Source organism: Bacillus rossius, chromosome 13 (genome assembly GCF_032445375.1).
Source record: "Bacillus rossius redtenbacheri isolate Brsri chromosome 13, Brsri_v3, whole genome shotgun sequence".
In the NCBI taxonomy this organism is placed as follows: Eukaryota; Metazoa; Arthropoda; class Insecta; order Phasmatodea; family Bacillidae; genus Bacillus; species Bacillus rossius.
The window spans coordinates 49,149,509-49,168,294 of NC_086340.1; the positions used below are offsets into that span (position 1 = coordinate 49,149,509).

The 18,786-nt window shown below is 40.6% G+C and overlaps 1 protein-coding gene across 1 annotated transcript; it reads right to left on the bottom strand.

Annotated features, from left to right (window-relative positions):
• Positions 1 to 10,324: 10,324 nt before the first annotated feature.
• On the bottom strand, positions 10,325 to 11,432 carry LOC134538558 (probable palmitoyltransferase ZDHHC24). Its single transcript, XM_063379980.1, has one exon. It carries the CDS (start codon positions 11,243 to 11,245, stop codon positions 10,409 to 10,411), a length of 837 nt encoding a protein of 278 aa, XP_063236050.1. The 5' UTR covers positions 11,246 to 11,432; the 3' UTR covers positions 10,325 to 10,408.
• Positions 11,433 to 18,786: the final 7,354 nt, after the last annotated feature.

Genomic DNA, 18,786 nt, shown 5'->3' on the forward strand with positions numbered 1-18,786 from the left:
CTCCAGCGCTGCCCCCCCCTCCCCCTCTCCAATAGGATGTACTTCACCTTCATATGCCCTTCTGACATGCCTGGTCTCCCCAGCCTTCAGCACTTCCACCCCTGTCAACTACATTTCCCAGCCACAGATTTCCAACCTAACAACAGTAATAATTCCATTATTTTGAAGAGTTGGGTTTTGCAAGACAAAGGGTCCTTCCATTATTTCATGGACAGAACTGTCTATTCACTTTTGTTAAAGTATTAAAAATAGCTTCCCTGAAAATATTTTTTTGTATGTGGGATTATTTTTTTTATATAAATTTTAGTGTTATATTTATATAAATTAACAAGGCACTTGGTTTGTTATGCATGTTCTTTAACTAAAGAAATGTATTTTTTACTCAAGATTTCCTCTAATTTCACCCAAGATTTGATGTCGCAAAAAATTTTTCAAACTTGCTACTAAAGAAATTTCAGGGTGTGTCTACTTATATTTATAATACAACAATCAAGCATATCATGTATTAATATACTCTTTAAACAGACCTCTGTTAACTTGGGTGTTCCATCTCTTACCCATTATAGATTTTATTATTTATAAATTACTTAATCTCTTGTGAAAAAATATTTACATTTTTCTTAAGCAATTTTTTATTATGCTACCTAGTGGCTGGGTGACTTTTTTGTTGTCTAAATTATGGTACAGCAGGTTGCTGATGAGTCATGTTAAACAAATACACCATTTATTAGGGTAGGTATGCTGTATCTTTGGTACAACTTGAAATTGTGTGGAGGTTAACTTGAAACTGAGAACCGAGAAAACAGTAGAACTGACACATCACTAATTGTTTGTTTTAGAATATGAAGTGTAATGTAAATACTTATACATGTACTTTTTGAAAATATAAATAATTACTAACACAGCATGTATTATTTATTAGCTCTTAGTTGTACTATTACAGTTAACAGCCGTTACTGTTAGTGAGGTTTTCAAACCGGAATTCTGTAGTTTATCACATTCTATAATCTGGCTCCATTTGAGCCAATAAAATTCAGATTTTTTTGGGTGGATTTCGGTTTACCATGGCCACCAGTTGGCATTACTGCACTGCGGGTGTTTTTAGTTTGCTGAGAGTTTATCATTAATTTTGTTTTTTTTTTTTTCATTTCAGTACAGCCTTTACTTCTTTATCGGGTTACATTAATCACATCTGGTATTTCAGTTAAAACTATATTGACGTTCAATGATCTGGCAAAATAACTAATCCGGCACGGCCGTGATTCATGAGCATACTGAAATAAAAGATTCACTGTATCACGATTTGTGCTCGAGTGCTTATCTTTGTTTGTTCTCTCTTTGTGGCAGCAGGACTACAAAATAAATGCTATAACAACTCAGTTTTTCCCCAAACATTTATTACAAAGAAAAATAATTTCAATAACTATTTGTACAAACTTGTTTGGCAATTGTATCACAGTCATATAAATACAAAGTTTTGTAAGTTAACTTTTAAATGTACATAAAATGAATAGTGAACACTTCTAATTGTATACCTAGATGACATTTACAGCCAGCTGAATGCTCGAAAATTGAATAAATATTATAACTAGAGCCTTTTTTGAATGCTCATTGGTTGATGACGAAGTCCCACTTCTTCCCCCTTGTTGATAACTGGATCAGGGTCATCAAGAGCTTTGTAGTACAGTCATCAACATGAAACAGATGTATGTGTGTTTCAAGTCTGCTTGCTACCTGATGAATGCACTAAATAATTTTGTCTCTAGTTATAACCAGTCACATTAACCTTATAAAAAGTGCATACATATTGACTGTAACTTGGTATCCATTTACTTTAATAACTCATGCAGTCATGCCTTACATAGTAACATGAGCAGAAACTAACATGTTAAACACTTGTCTTACACAGGAAGTTGTATAACATTTGAGATGAGTTTCAGGGTACCATCTAGGGGTACTTAACAGCAGTTGATTGGAATCAGTGGCAGAAATTAAGGTACAAACAAACCACTGCTGTGCATGATTTTTTAAAATGGAAAACTTGGCAATTAATTTTTAATGACAAATACTAATGCACAAATAACTGAAACACACAATATGAAACAAACCTGAACAACTGTAAGTTTCTCTGTACTTCTAATGTCCATTTTGTTAGTAAGTATTACATGACAAAGTCTTTGTATAACTGTACATCAATACACAAACGAGATGCTTCCATTACTGCTGCTATTTAATGTTCAAAAGATAAATTTATTGCATTCAGGGTCACTCCGATCTCCAAAATACTAACAAAAAAATTATTTAGGGTTACATTCCAGTGCAGACTATATTTTATCCAAACATAGATGGTGAAAAATTTACTGCAACATTTCACTAATCCCAAGTTGGTAAGGAAATGAGATAAAATAATAAGATTCATATTTCCCACTTCTGGTTGTCGTGTAGTTCTTGTAACGCTACGTATGCTTTAGATTTAAAAAAAAAAAATGCCAGCCTCATTACATTGTAGTGTTTGCAAACTTAAAAGAAAATCAATAACTGACGCTCAAAAAATAAATATTCTTTAATACACACAAATACTATTAAAACTGAAGAAAATACAAATGAACAAATTGGTCTCGTGTACCAAAATGTCTTAAGGAATTGCATTGATGGAAGTATCAATGAACTTGTGAACCTACAAACAAATTGAGACACTGAGTACAACACACATCAATCACTGACAAAATAACACTATGGTTTAGAGAAGGTACAACACCCGACAAGAATATTTCAGAGATCTCCGCATGAACTTGTAATAAAAATTAATTCAAAGTTCTCAAAACAGGCTTGTTGTTCTGGCACAGTTTAATCATTGTTTTGTGTACAATATAATGCCGGCCAATCGTCTTTCAAATTGTGAGTATGTGGGTGAGATTTAAGCGGGTGAGACAGTAGGGGAAGGGAATACATATCAGTGGAGTGCGGCCAAGGAGATTGACAAATTTCCTTGGGCTCTACATTTTTCTATGAGTGCTGTACCTGTTTAAAGTACATTGACAGAGTATCCACATTATGGACATTCATGAAATCCTGTGAAAGTTGTAGAAATTTCTCAGTGATAGAATGTCATGCTCTACCATCATTTACACTGTGAATGCATTTTTTTTTTTTTTTTTTTTTCAGATTGTGTTTTAGTTCACAGTCATACACACTTTGAAATTATGTATGCAAGGTTCTATTTAGACTAGGCCAGTTTTGAGAAAGTTGATGGAGGCTGGATTATCTTTATTTCTTTCAGGAAATTGGCAAATATGTAAATTATTAAAAAAAAATGTGCGTGGAGTCCACATGCGACAGAGATGAAACTTCTTGCTTATTAGGTACCGTAAAGCGAGGTTACTTTGCGCCTACAGGTGATACTTTGCACCACTCACCAAATGACCTATGCTGACATCTAGGGAAGAAAATACAAACTAAATGCTCGTAGTTGCGGAGTTTCTCAACAGGTAGCATTCCCATGCTGCTTTGGAAACTTATTGGACAGCTTCGCAGTGTTTGGTTGTTGAGTGATGTGCTTTTGAACTTTTTATCTAAAATCATGTAAAATTTTGTTGTTTGATCTTTTATGTGTATCGGAAACTTCCGCAAGATATAAAAAGGTAAGGCTTACATTATTTGCTGACTTATTTCATTACAATCCGAGAATTCTATTATTTGCCATGTTGCAGTACACCAAAACTGTACATTCACATATAAAAGACACACATAGCAATAGTTTGGTTAAATTGGGGGGTAGTTTGCACCATAATGTAAATGGTGCAAAGAAACCCCAAAAAAACTTTATGGAAATAATACATGCTATGCACTATTTTGTTGCACTACAATATCCGAATCAGAAAATTAAATGCTCAAACATATTGTTTCTGTTTCGTTGCAAATAAAAATGGTAAGAAAATACCAAAGGAAGCCCGGTAGCAGGTGTTACACAAATTATTCTGTAGAGAAGCTGACCGAATGTTTAGCAGCCATCTGAGATGGAAATATTTCAACTAGGGCTGCTGCAGTGTACTTTGGAATACCAAGACAAACCATCAAGAACAAATTAAAAGGTCATCACACTTCTAAACCGGGAAAGCCAAAAGTTTTCAGTGATGAAGAGGAGAGAATACTGTCAGACTGCATCATTGCCATGAGTGACTTTGGATTTCCTATCGACGAATTTGAATTAAGGTGCATTGTTAGTGCTTACCTGGGAAGGGCGGGGAGTTGATGGAGGTAATATCCATGAATGCAGCTGTAAATTTAAAATCTGGCTTCCGGAAATGTGGAATGCATCCTTGCAATGTAAACAAACTCTTGGAACGTTTGCCAGACAAGACATGTGAAAGAGATAGTATCGAAAATAGTTTCAAAGTGTTTTTAAGCGACAAAAGAAAGAACACAGTGAGTGGGAGCACAGCTGGGAAAAGTATTGCTCATGAAATCAGTGAGGCAGACCTTACTGAAGCAGGCTCCTCAAAGCAAATCACAAAGAAAGCATTGCCTAAAAGAAAAAAACAATGGGCAGAAAAAGAAACGCATGATTCTACCATCTTCAGAATCAGAATCAGAATGTGAGAGCATTGAGCTTAAAGATTCGTCGAGTTGCTTTGAAGAAAGTGAAGAAGAAATGTGTGCCAGTGGACAAAAATGGCTACCTGTAACAAAGTGAAAGGCGAGTTCGTAATTTTCAAGTATGAAGATGAACTATTTCCTGGTTAAATAGAGAGCTGTAGTTCAGATTCAGTAGTACTTAGTTATATCTTCAATGCAAAGATCTGCGAAGTCTTGGAAGTGGCCTAAACCTGTGGACACTTTGGTTTACAATTGGGAGGATGTCTTAGGGTCCATAAAGCCTCCAAATCCAATAAATAATCACTGTTATTTCTCAGTTCCTGAGCTACAACATATTTTTGTTTTTGTGTTTATTTTGTGGTTTTTTGACTGAGGGGTGTGTTCAAGAACCCTTCTTTTGGCTTTCATTATATTATTTAATTTTTTTGCTATTACATAACGCCAATATGCTTACATTGTTGCAGTTTCTTAAACTTATGAATAGAAGGTAATTTTAGATTATTTAATCATGATACACAATATTATGTTAGTGCAAATCAAAACCCTACTGTTTCTTCTTCAGCGAACATGTAAATGACTGTTTAATCTAAGTGTTTAAAACGGTAACAGTTGTGTTTCTGCAAAGCTGAGTACTTACTATGGTGTAATGTTACACTTGCAAGTGATAACTTTGCTCCAGCTTTATTTCCATCGTTGCTTTCCATGCTAGTTGTAAGGTGGTGCAAAGTATCCTCCCCCTATGAGGATATTTTTCACCAGTTTTTGTAATTTTTGTACAAAAAAGTTTTTGTCTCCTCAAATCTGGGGATTAAGTATGATATCTTACAAACATTTACACAGCTGTAAAAAATATTATCATAAATATTACTTACTTACAATAAAAGTAATGCTATGTTTTAAAGAAATTCATTTAAAATCGGTGCAAATTAACCCCACTCGACGGTATATATAGAGATAAATTAGTATTTTTTTAATTGAACAAGAGATATTAATTGAGAATAGTAAGGACGTATGATATCAAATAAAACGGCATCATTTCTACCTCTGCCCTGCTGTCTCCTCTTCTGGCCGTTACAACTAGCATATAGCATGCCACGTTACGTACCTATACACCTCCCTCCACCTCTTTTCCATCTTCCCATTCGACCGCTAGTGCATCACTGAAGCAGTGTTGCCACTGACACACTCTTCCTCTACCAATTCCCCCACCACTAACCTAGCTATTCCCCTCATGCGATTGGAATTTTCGTGACGCTAAAATATTTTAGCCGCCTCAGCAAAGAAGTTTCACTTCAAAAAATTATTCATGAAAATTTGTAATTTTGATCATGTAAAAGTCAGGGAAATTTTAGTACAGTTTAGTGTGGACAGTCTGAGTGACCATGCAGTGCTTGGTGAGCGATACGTAAATACATGCACCAGCATCATTAGGACAATCAATGTTTTTAGAATAGTTGCCCGTGCCATTTGTTACCGTAGGGTTGTGTTGGTCCGTTCTGCGCAAGATATCTGGCCCGCACTATACATCCGATGACTACTGATACAGTAGGTCAGCATTTGTTAGTCATCTGACGGTTTCACATAAATATTTACATTCATTAAAAACAGGTTTTTCTTATGAGAAAAATAAACATTTTTTTACATCAGTTATTTTGGTTCTCAGCATGTTCAAATGAAAGCCATACAACATCCCACTTTCTGCCACTCATGTTGAACCAAAAAGGTTATAGCATAACTTGTCCAGCAAATCTGCCCATCTGACTGGGACTTAACCACAGAAAGGGTATTTCCCCACAGGAAGAGGATTCTCCTTAGAATGTGTGTTTCCCACATGATGAGGATTTACGGTACAGATGGGGATTTCCCACAGAATAGAATTTTTTTAAGTAATAAATTTATTTCCTTTTTTTTTTTTTTTTTTTTTTTTTTTGCACTTTGTCTACAATTCACTAATTAATTTAATTTTAGGGGAGTATTTAGCTGGGTATAATTTACAACTTATTCAGATAATTTAAATGACAATATCTTAATATAAAATTTTTTGTTCCTGTAAATCACAAGAAACATTAATAAGCAAACTATTGTTAGAGTGGAATTAGACCTTTCATTAAAATATTAAGATATTCTATTTAAAATAATTATTAAATTTTTTTTTTATAAAAACCACTTGGTTCAAACCTTGGTTTAAACCAAACCATTGTTTTAAATCAGCCAACCCTGAATAAAGAACTATGAAATGTGATCTGCATAGCCAGACGTATGATGTAATTTCACAGTTTAAAAAAAAAACTCTGACACTTTTTGTTAAATTTATGGCATAAAATTAGAGCAACAATTACAAATTTCAGTAATAATTTAATTAATATTAATAAATAGCTTATCTCTTAGAAATAATCACAAATAACTTAAACATACATACAAAACTATAAAATCTAGTAAACTTAAATACATTGGAGTCTTTTGAATACTGAGAATTTATATTCAGAAACACACATGTCTCTTTTTTATGTGATTTATCAAAATTTATTTCAATAAAATGAAAAAACTTGTACTTGTGTATGACTGAATGGACGAATGGATTAGGATCTCGTCAAAATCGAGGTCGTTATATAGACAATGAGGAGTGTAGAATTGATGGAATGAATGGGTGGGGCAAATGGAAGTAACCAAGAAAACCAACCAGTTTGTGGAAACATCCGCCATATTAACTGCTTAAGAAGTAGCTATTGTGAAATGTGCGGAAAATGTTGTACATGAAAATGTCTATTCGCTCGTTACAGAAATAAGTCGGTCAAACTTTCTTGTGTGACAAAATACAGTCAGATATGAATCGCTAATAACCACAACGGACATAGATCATGTCTGTACATGTTTGTTGCGCAGTATTTGTTTGGCCTGTGAGTACCAGTGTAGGTGCATGCCTAACTGTTATTATTGATAATTAAATTACATATTAGTACGAAACAGTAATGATGATTTCATCGCAAAGATTTCACGAAAAATCTACGGTGCTGACCCACACTGCGGCTTTATTATTATTATTATTATTCCTATTGGTTCATTTGATTCGCTCAACTTTTGATAATTATTGCGCTTGTTTTATCAGAAGTGGGACTGAGACAACAACTAATCGCCTGCTGGCTGTATTTTGTCAAACTTAACTGCATCGCTTTCTTTCTTGTTAACAAGGCTTATATGCTCTCCAAGATAAATATACTGTTTAATACTTCCTGGAACACTTTCTTTTCTGTCAACAAACAAATGAGAGTACTAAACTAATATGCTTGCTAAAATAAATACTATTAACATCTTCCTGGATAACCTTATTTCTTGGTAAATAAACAAATGAGAGTACTAACCAAATATTTTGGATACTTGGTAAGAAAAATTTAAGTACTTTTTTCAAGCAACATTTATGAGGAAAAATCTAACAGGAGACATGAATGAAAATATGAATACAAAAAAATTAAATATAGTATGTTCAAATTAATGAAACAGGCTAGGCTCGATTCTAAAGATGTCTGCTACGTACAAAAAGTGGTCACAGGCACGTCAATTTTGTGTACAGTGCGTGCGCTATTCACTGGGACAGTGATCTCTTGCGCTCTTTCAACTTCTCGCTGCTTTATCACTGACCTGATCTGAGGGGGAGATGACAAAAGGAAAAGCGAGCATAGTGCTGACTCGCATACACTTGTGCCTCTTTTGCTAGCCAACGTCAAGGTTATAACAAGGTCTAGTTAAGTAGATTGTCTTGTAGGCATTATTTTATTTAAAATTTTAACTAGCCTACTTCCCAAAGACCTCTAGTAATTTTGAATTAAAAGAAAAAAGCAACATATTAGTTTCACTTTTCAGGAATTTAAAAAAAAAAACTTTAATGTTAAAAGTTGCGTATATAATATTCTGCAATAATTACATGACAAACTTAGCTATATTTCTTTTAGAAAGCATACAATGAGAGTGTTTTTGTATTTGAATGTAAGAGGGGCGTTCATTTAAAAAAAAAAAAAAAAGAACATCCCTCTTACATGGTGTTTTAAAAGTTAACGGTGGTGTTAGCAACAGAAAAGGATTGTCCGAAACCATGTATTTTGCTTCAGACTATGTCAAAAACACCTCCTTTCCCAATCTACCATGTCATGTCCCATAAGACGGTCTGTACGAATAGCTGTCCACACGCACATTCCTTCATAAATGACCAGCTGGTAATGTTCTTCTGGTTAATTTGTGGACACCGTCATACACGCACGTCTAGTTTTTCAATCTAACATCTCATGCTCCGTAGAAGAGTCTGTTTAAATAATTGGCCATGAAAAACACACACAGTAAAATACCTGCCCGAAACAAATCTATTTATTTCTATTTTCCTACAATTATATAGTCAATCTTACAGAACTCACCGAGATAAAAAAAAACAAGGTTGGACACCATATCAAGGCCATGAACAGAATTTTGATAACGATCAGTCATTGAATGGTAAAACCAACGTTTTACTTGCTAGCTTATTTGCAATACTGTGCACAAGTCGAGTTAGTGCACTGATGGCACATCTGTACAACTGTGTACATTCCAGTTTATTTGGTGGGTGTGCAAGAAGGAGAGGTTAGTCACTCCAGTTTTACCAACTGCATGCTTCAATATCTCTGAATCACAAGGTGCACAACCTACTTTGTTAAAAATTAAAAAAAAAAAAAAAAGGGGGGGGGGGGGGGTTTTATCTGTAAAGTCGGTTTACAGACAATAAATTTATGTGATAACGTCATACGAAAACATTGATGAAAAATTGCATACTTTTTAATTTTCAAATTTTACAGTTTTTGCAAATTCAATTTAAATAATTTTTTTAAATACAATCAAACAATTAGTTATAGAAATAAACTGAAATCAAATCAATGTGAATAAATTAATTTGAAATGATGAAATTGGACAAATAAATCAAATGTTTTAAATTGCTGCTTTTAAAAAGCCCGCCTTAACCTGTTTGATATTATAGAAGATTTTCTCGCACGGTGGTTGGCCGGTTCTTGCACGCTCGGCTCAGGCGGAATGTGACAATGAGTCATGCTTTTTTGTGCATGCAGCCGGCGTTCATCGATTTATAAGACCTTATCACGTCAAAAAAAACCTAGGACTAGGTACTGTCAGCAGAGGCAGTTCCAGAGGGAGGGGGGGGTATCAAATGCCCCCACCCCCCAGAAGGGTAAAAATTAAAACTTATAAAATATGTAAGTATAACTATTAATAACTTAGTCTGTATATAACATCTAGGTAAAATTATTGGTATATAGATATTAATATCTATAATTAAGTCTCTTTCCCCTGATTTTATCGGTGCCCCTACCAGAAGTCAATCCTGTATCCGCCACTGAATGTCAGTGCTCTTTAATTCAGCATTCTTTGGTTTAGCACATTCTGTAATGCGACGCTGATTTGAGCCGCTCACTTTCAGACATTTTTCTAGTGGATTCATGATTTCTAGCAGGTTACATATCACATTGCACAATATTTCAACTGTGTACATACAGACAGTGTACAGACAAGCAACAGCTTATTAAAACTTCTTTTAAAAATCATTTGACTGTATATTAACTTTTTTGGTACTATCCATAAAACTATATTGACATTCAATGATCCGGAAAATTCACTAATCCGGCACAGCTGTAGTCCTGAAGGTGCTGGATTAAAGATATGTTACTCTAATACACACAAATTACCAAGCCCTTTTTAAGTATTTCATCAGTATCTTTTGACGAAAGCAGTTCCTGGGCCAGAAACTTACTGGTCAATGTATAAGTTGGTCACATTTTGGCTAGTTACTATGCACATGTGTTTCACTCCAATGAATACCATCCTGGGGCAACTCTGACTTAATAAACGGACAAATCCAAGCAATGTACCATTTTTTGCCCAGCACTTCTCTAATGTTACTGTGCAGACCATAGTTATGGCTATGAATACCATGGTTCTTTTCGTATGTTGCACATCCAGACATTATCAATTTTACATGAATACACAACAGAGCAAATGTAAACAGTGTGCCGATAGTATTGATTAAATAAATTAAAAGATAAAACTGTTGGTATGATGTATCGAACCCAAAAGCAAGCATAGCTAATGGGAACACCAATTTAAAGACAGTTTTCAAGTTCCAAAAATTTACATCAGACCAAATGAAATAGTTGTTGAAATATGTACCGTAAAAAGTTGCAATAAACAAGTACATCACAAACATGAAAAAGTATCTGTGATTGAAATAACCAATACAACAACCCGTAAACACACAATGATGATCTCTCTTCAGAATACAGATTTTGCAAATGTCACAATGCCAAGATCGTGGTGGTGCTATGGTTTCACAGACTGCACAAAAACGACAATCCTTTTCCATTTCAGACGGCATAACCTTACCAGCAATACTAGTGTCAACAATTATTGTAGCAACAAAACTGCTCGTAATATTTATCATTAAGAGCGTTCCACAAATAAAATGAAAATTGTACCAAAGGGTACCAGGTGGGTACATGCTAGGTAATACGACAAAGAGTTCAAAGTAATATGTAATGGGTATAATCAATAAAACAAAACTAAACGACCCGAAGTCTGTTGGTGTTTTAAGATACATTGTTTTCCTCAGCGCAAGTTGCATTACACACAATTAAGTGGGTTCCTGCAAGATTGCTTTGAAAAACGCACCAAAAACCAAATTCTAACTGATAGGTTTCCACTGCCAAATGCAAAACATTTTATAATTAATTTCACATCACAACTTAGCACGCTGGTACTCTGCGTTACGCTCAGTTACGCTGGCAACAAATTCAAAATATTTTGTATACAATTTACAATGTTCCCACGTTCAGTTAGTGAAATATCTCTTTACTAAAATTAAATATTCTTCTTGCTGAGTTTAGCCACCACTTTTTTTTTTTTTTTTTACTGATAGTTTATTGCAATGAATTTAAAATAGTTTATTTATTTTGGGGCTAAAGTGTGTTTATTAATGTTGTGTAGTTAATTATTTTGATGCTAAATTAGTATAAATATATTTATTAGTGTAAGCAGTAATTAAAGTTGGTTTATTTTCTCCATTTGATTGGTTTTAATGATTCCCCTAAAAGGTTGGAAAAAAAAATTATGTTTTTTACAGAATCTACCGCGAGGCCTACTTCAAGTATTCTAGCCACGCAGTTGATGTTAAATGCATATGAATATAATATATATCAGGACAAAAATCCACATTAAACAAATGTTCTTTATATGTTGATGTCGCACCGACCATGGCCTTAAGCCCGTGCTCCGCACTGCCAGTACCTGATTCCGTTTTCGGAGCGCACACCTAGCCCAGCCAGAATGAGTCAAGTGAGCGCCCCGGGCATGATCTCAATTAACTGAATTAAACATCAGGAGACGAAACCCCTGGGGCTCGACTACGGAAAACAATTCCCAAACGAGGCATTAAGGGCCGTATTCCAAGACACAAAAATAAGGGTTTAGGTGTTGAATATGCAATACCTGTACCCTAACCATATTCCAAGTGCACTATGTCGTAGGCTGGTCGACTAGTCCCTGACATGCTTCCATCCTGCCGGCTACTCAGGGTTCGGTAGAGGGGGGTCCGGGCTGCGTGGCCGAGGGACTTAGTCTCCAGAATTGAAATGAGGACAACTTGAATAAAGATTCCTGGTTCTTTATCCTCAAGAAGAAAAACACTTTACATGAGGCTGCCGCATTTCCCCCTATGACTATTTCTTTATTAGGCGAAGACCGGTTCTGCGCACTAATATGGTAATGAAAATACGGGACGTCCGCCCGTGACGAGTATTACTCACACTGTAAGGGAAATAATTCTCTAAGACCCGCGCGCAATAGGATGTCTGTCCGACTATACTCCACAATGACCGGGAATAAATGTAAAAGCACAGAACATACTACGGCAAATGTCCAGTTTGCAAAATTAAGTGAAGAACACACGTGAGCAAAAATGACAAGATGAGAGCGCGCGACTGAAAGACAAAGTAACAGAATTGACTGCAAAGCTGAAATCGCTTCAGCATAGAAAAGTCTAGAGCTCCTGCAAATACCGCGCCCGTTCAGCCTCACCGTCCCGGAGCGACGTCACCAACACGTCCGTTGTCTCTCGTGCCGGGTCCACAACTGCCTCCCCACTCCCCTGGCGTGCCCGAGCGCCCGCGTCTCTCCCCTCTCCGCGAGCCTGCGGAACACGCTGATTGGTCACAGGCGGAAGCCACGGCCTTGGCACCCGGTGAACAATTAAAACTTATACAAATACATAACCCTTCAATACAAAATTAATTATAATAAAAAATGAGCAAAATATATACAAAAAACGTAAAACAAAAATATATTTACAATAAAATAATATGTAATATCCTGTATGGAAACAAAACGTCGCACTTCACCTTCACTTGCATCGCACTACACACGCAAGAGATGGCGCTGGCGAGGCATAACGGCCTGAAGGAGTTAAGGAGACACTTGGGTCGACGTCAAATGCCCCCCCTCCGACGAGGCCGTTATGTCAGTCAATGCCTCTCATTTATCCACGAGTTTTCGTAGCCGCACAGTGCGTAGCACTGTGTGTGGTGGTGGGGACGACGTCTGGTACCGTGGTTCGTGAATTATATACCCCCTTAGTGACAAAATAAGGCAATAGGCTCATGACACTATCTCGGGGCTCTGATGGCAGGACAGGACAGACTGTGCCCAACTGCGAGCACACAAAGTCTCGCAGATACCCTGGTGTCCGTCATGTCCTAGTGGGGCGTGTCAGTTTGGTGGGTGACGTGTTAGAAAATGTGTCGGGTGAGGGTGCGGTAGAAACATCCCACACGAACGGTTCCAGCTCCTCGTCCGATGACGACTCCGCCTCCGTCATGTCGGCAGACCCGTCTGTACGTGCGTCGTCCGTCAGCAGGGGCGGCGAACCCTTTTTGTCATCCTCCTCCTCGTCATCGTCCATCTCGGGCTCCGTGATCCGGACCGAAAAGTCAGAGTCAGTGAGGCTAATGTCTAATGGCCACAGTGGCTCCCCAAGCCTCTGGGTCTCCTGGTGTCTCCCGGCCATACTCTCAAACTAGACTACCGTCCTGGTTGTGACCCGTGGACTGTCGTCTGTCAGCACTTGTCCGTCTTTCAGGAACTCCCGCGTCTGCCCTTCGTCCGGCTCTTCAATCAACCCAGGAAGAGTCACGTCTGTCTGGCTGTCCTCCATTGACCACTCGGGCACCTCGATGGCCGGGTACCCCTGCCTCTCCCGCTCACCATGTCCTGCCAGCTCTACAGCCTGCGGCTGGTCATGCCTCTCCTCGCCGTTTTGTCTCATGTCCTGTCCTTCCACCGGGTTATTCGCCCGCTCTTCTCGTCTGTTGTCAGCGCCCACTCGTCCCGCGGCCCGTGAGGAACGACCCTCGCGCGGCAGGTGTCATGTGTTGAGTCTCCTCGCATAGTCTGACGGGGACCCGTCCTGTTGAAACGCCCCTCGTGCCCAATTTTTATATTATTTTAAATTAATCAAAATGTCCTTGGAAACTGCTGGGCAAAATATTAAAAAAATATTACCTTAATCACCAGAGGGGGCACGAGACGGTGAACAAGACAAAATTTACACTCCCTGCACACTCGTAACTTGGGAGTTCGTGAATCGTTACAATGAAGAAGGTATTTGATAAAAATATACACAAAATCGGTAGCTTGGTCTAAAGGTTTTCCTAGTTTATTATTAAGGAATTTTATATTCGCATTATTTATACCTGACAATAAAAATCTTAGTAATTAACAAAATTAAAAGGGGCGCCCCGGCATTATTTAAAACAATACATATTACAACCAAACAACGAAATGAATACATTAACAAGATTTCAAATATAGCTCCCAACGAATATATATATATATATATATATATATATATATATATATATATATATATATATATATATATATATATATAAGTTTCCTCGATTTTCCAGATTCTTGAGGATGACGTCCTTAAAACACTGCTCGCTGGTATCTTTGTTTTAGTTCCTTCTATTTAAGTGAAAAAAATATATTTATATATATATATCTCATATCACCCGGGTCTTTCCAGGATGACCTCGGACTGCGGGCCAAACTCTTCTAACAAGGGGGTGGGGGATCAGATGGAGGTCCCGAAGATCATGCGGGGTCAATTTCTCCCTCCGTAACTTCGACCCTGTCAAACAGGGTGTGGAAACAGGGCTCGCGAAATGTCTCGCACCGACATCAGGATGACGCGCACCGAGAATCCGCGGATGCGCGAAAGAAACCAGAATTTTTGGAATGAAATATAAATAAAAAAATTTAACTACGTATGACTTTTCTAAAAACTACCTCTGCATGGCTACTGTACAAATGGGATCACATCCCTTAAGTAACTGACTACATCTTTTGTGCAACCGAAAATCGCCGTTCCCGCGAAAAGCCTCTTAGTGCAGAGGACTCCGAGAACACGCGGTCAGTAGCCGAGCTCAGAGAACTAAGTGCCCGCGGTGGCGCTCAAGCCCTAGGAAGGAGGGGGAAGGTTCGGTTCTAAGCCGAAAATTTCCGAAGGAGTCCGAGGCGGACGTGACAAGAACACGACATGCGCGCTCTCTACCGGACCGAAACAAATGCAACGAACAATCGACTTCTACAGGCCGCGAGAAGAAAGCATAGTGCCTTATGGCACCGCGACGCTGCTTTCTAGCGGCGTAAGGGGGAACTACTTGAGGTGGTGAGCTGACTTGCCACCAGGTGTCATGAGGGTAAGCTCTGCACGCTGGCGACCAGGCCCGCGGTTACATTTTCCTCCGCTAGATGTCGGGGATGTGTCTGTTGGACCAGGGAGAAGGTTTTTGCATCAGGTCATCGTCCCATCCGGTCACTGCTCCTAGCTTGATTTCTCAGAACTAAAGTGAGGTGGAGAGAGAGGAAGGGGGGGGCAGAAATAGCCACTAAGGTGGGAACGCAGCTCCACTGGAGACTGCTTCGTGATGAGACATGCTATTCTCAGCAGGCCTCTACAAGGTAGCAGCTTGCAGCCCAGGAGCTGCTCAATGCAGTTTTGGTCATGCAGGGAATTAAAATTACAAACTCGGGACGTGACTGCAGGCGAGAGAAATTTCAACCGGGCTGACCATGTCCACATTAGACAGCAAAATATCAGATTGGCCCCTTGGGAAGGGGCTTCGGTCCACTGGCACAAAGTTTAAATCCGTAGCGTACACCGGCCTAACAAAAAGTAAATCACCCCCATTAACAACCAGATAAATTAAAAAAATTAGAAATCCCAAAAATTTTAAAATTATAGAAAAAAAATTAAAAAAAGGTGACGAAATGCCTAATTTCCGGCACACTGTCTTCCCTGTCTTCGTCGTAAACCCGTCTCAAGTCGTCACGGTGTATTTTAGATGGCCGTCCACTAGGCGTCTGGATGTAGTAGGATGTCTCGCCTGCACGATGCAACACCTCAAGGGGCCCGTCCCACTTCGGGGCCAGCCCCGCGCTGAACTTGTAGGCGCCCAATGACAGATAGTGCTGTCGGATGTACACTAGGTCGCCTGGCTCAAGAGGTTTGGGAGGGCGATTGGTCAGTGGAGTGTTGTGCTGCAGGTACTGCTCCTGCCGCTGACGTGCCTGCTCTCTCATTTCAGAGAGTTCGATGTGGGGGTTCTCCCCCCATCCCCCCTCTGTTGCCGCCGCAGCCACGCGGCACTCTCCTGGGAGGGCCAACTTTTGTCCCTGCAACAGCTCCGCGGGAGAGTAGCCGGTGACGGCGCTCGTCTGCCGCCGTAGACAATATAACAGATTAGGAATGTGGACGTCCCATTTTGAATGGTCCTCTCCCAACCGGAGGCGGAGCTGTACCTTGATCTCCTGGTTCCGCCTCTCGGTTGGGTTGGCCCGTGGGTGGTAAGTGGGGGTTGTATGATGTTCGACACCCCACTTCCGGCAAGCTGTCTTTCACCTGGCTCCCTTGAACTGCCCGCCATGTCACTCAGTAGCACTGGTGGGTAACCGAAACGCGGGAACACCTCCCCTTCCAACAGTGCCACCACAGTTCCTGAACGTATGTTGGACACCTGGTATGCCTCAACCCACCTTGTGAAAAGATCTGTTACTACGACCAAGAACCACTTCCCTCTGTTGCTACGTGGATATGGCCCCATTATGTCTAACGCCACAGTGTGAAAAGGCTGCTGGGGCCGACGGGGCCGTTGCTGTTCCTCTCCGTCTGATCTCCGCAACTTCCTATGCTGACAGATTGGACAACGGCGGACATACTCCCGGACGTCCCTTGTGATGCCCAGCCAACAGAATGTCTCCCTTGCAGCTCTCAGTGTCTGTTCCGCCCCCGGGTGTCCTGCAAGAGAGTGGTCATGGAAGAAGGACATGACTGCCATCCGCGCCCCCTCCGACACGTAGATACTCCAGGACTCCATATCCCCTGGGACTCGGACCTGCAGAGTTCCCCCTCTACAACGCTTGAAAGGTAGGTCTCTCGCACGGCACTCCTCCATTTGTGCCAAGGTCACCACGTCTCCCAGTTGCGCCTGCTGCACTGCCTGTACCAAGTCTGAGAGTGTATTCACATAGCCCGGGTCAGTGTCAGGGCCGGCCTGCGTTGTCAGGTACAGGGCCGCTGGGGACAGCCCCTTTAACGTGGACGAGACACCCCCCTAGGGTGGCACTAAGTCATCCCAGCTGCCCTCGTCCTCGAACACAATGGCTGGATCAGGATGTCTGGACAACTCGTCTGCCAATTGATTTGTCATTCCTGGTACATGTTCGACCTGAAAATCGAAGTTTTAAAGCATCATGGCCCAGCGGGTGAATTTATACTTACTCCCTTGCATTGAGTTCAACCATTTCAGGCACTGATTGTCTGTACGAAGAACAAACGACCTCCCCTCCAAGTGGTGATGGTACCTGCCTACCGCCCATACTACTGCCAGACACTCCTGTTCGTTGACATCATACTTGCGAGCAGCAGGCCCGAACTTAGCGCTTGCATACTCCAGGACCTGCCGCTCGCCCTCGGGCCCAAGCTGGTAGAGCACTGCTCCCATGCCCACCTGGCTAGCGTCTGTATGGAGGTACAGGGGCTCCTCCAGCCTCAGCCTGGCCAGCGTATGACACTCACGAAACAGGGCCTTGACAGCAGTTAGCGCCTGGTCCGCAGCTTCTATCCAATGGTAGTTTTGGGGGACAAGAGATCAGTCAGCGGTGCAGTTACTGTGGAAAAATCTGGAATAAATGTCCTGAGCCAATTGCTGAAGCTGAAGCTGATTCCTCGTCCGGGGTACTGGCTTGGCCTCGATGAGATCTTGGTGCTCAGGGAGAGGGCGGCACCCATCCCCGTCAACAATGTGGCTGAGGAACTGAATCTCCTCCACCCCGATGTGGCATTTCTTTGGCGCGCAGTTCAGACCATGTCTGGCCAGCCGCTCGAGAGCCATTGCGAGGTGTTGCGCATGGTCCTCCCATGTGTCCGACCAGATGATGACATCGTCCAAGTAGGCAGTCACGAACTTTCCCACATACCCATCAAGGACTCTGACCATCATCATCTGGAATGTTGCGGGGCCGTCCATCAGCCCAAACGGCATGGTGCAGAACTGAAATCTGTGGCCATCGGGGGCGGTAAAGGCAGTCTTCGGTCGGTCCTCCTGGCTCACCGGCACCTGCCAGTATCCGGACTTTAGATATAAGGAGGAGAAAATTTTGGCCTTGCCCAGGCCGGCCAAAGCGTCCATGATGTTTATCAAGGGTGGTGGGGCGGGAATTGTGACCGAGTTCACCGGTTTAAAGTTCACACAAAACCTCAGGGTCCCGTCTTTTTTCATTGCCTACACCACCCGACTGTTGTAGGGTGAGTCACTGGGTTCAATTATCCCATTCCTTAACATTTCACTAATCTGTTCCTCAATTACCTGTCGTGCCCCGTGCTCAGTGTCATGTGGCTTCACGAAGATGGATGTGTGGGGCCTGGTGGGTATGGTGTGTTCGGCATAGGTGGTGCGGCACAGTATGTCCGTTGCCGCAAACACCCGTGGTTGCTGCGCGAGCACGTCCTCAAACAGCGACACAAACTCCAGAGGTAGGCTATTGCGAATGTCCCCTAGACTAATGGGCGGGGAGGACTGGGGTTGAGCTCGTAGGCCGATCCGGTAA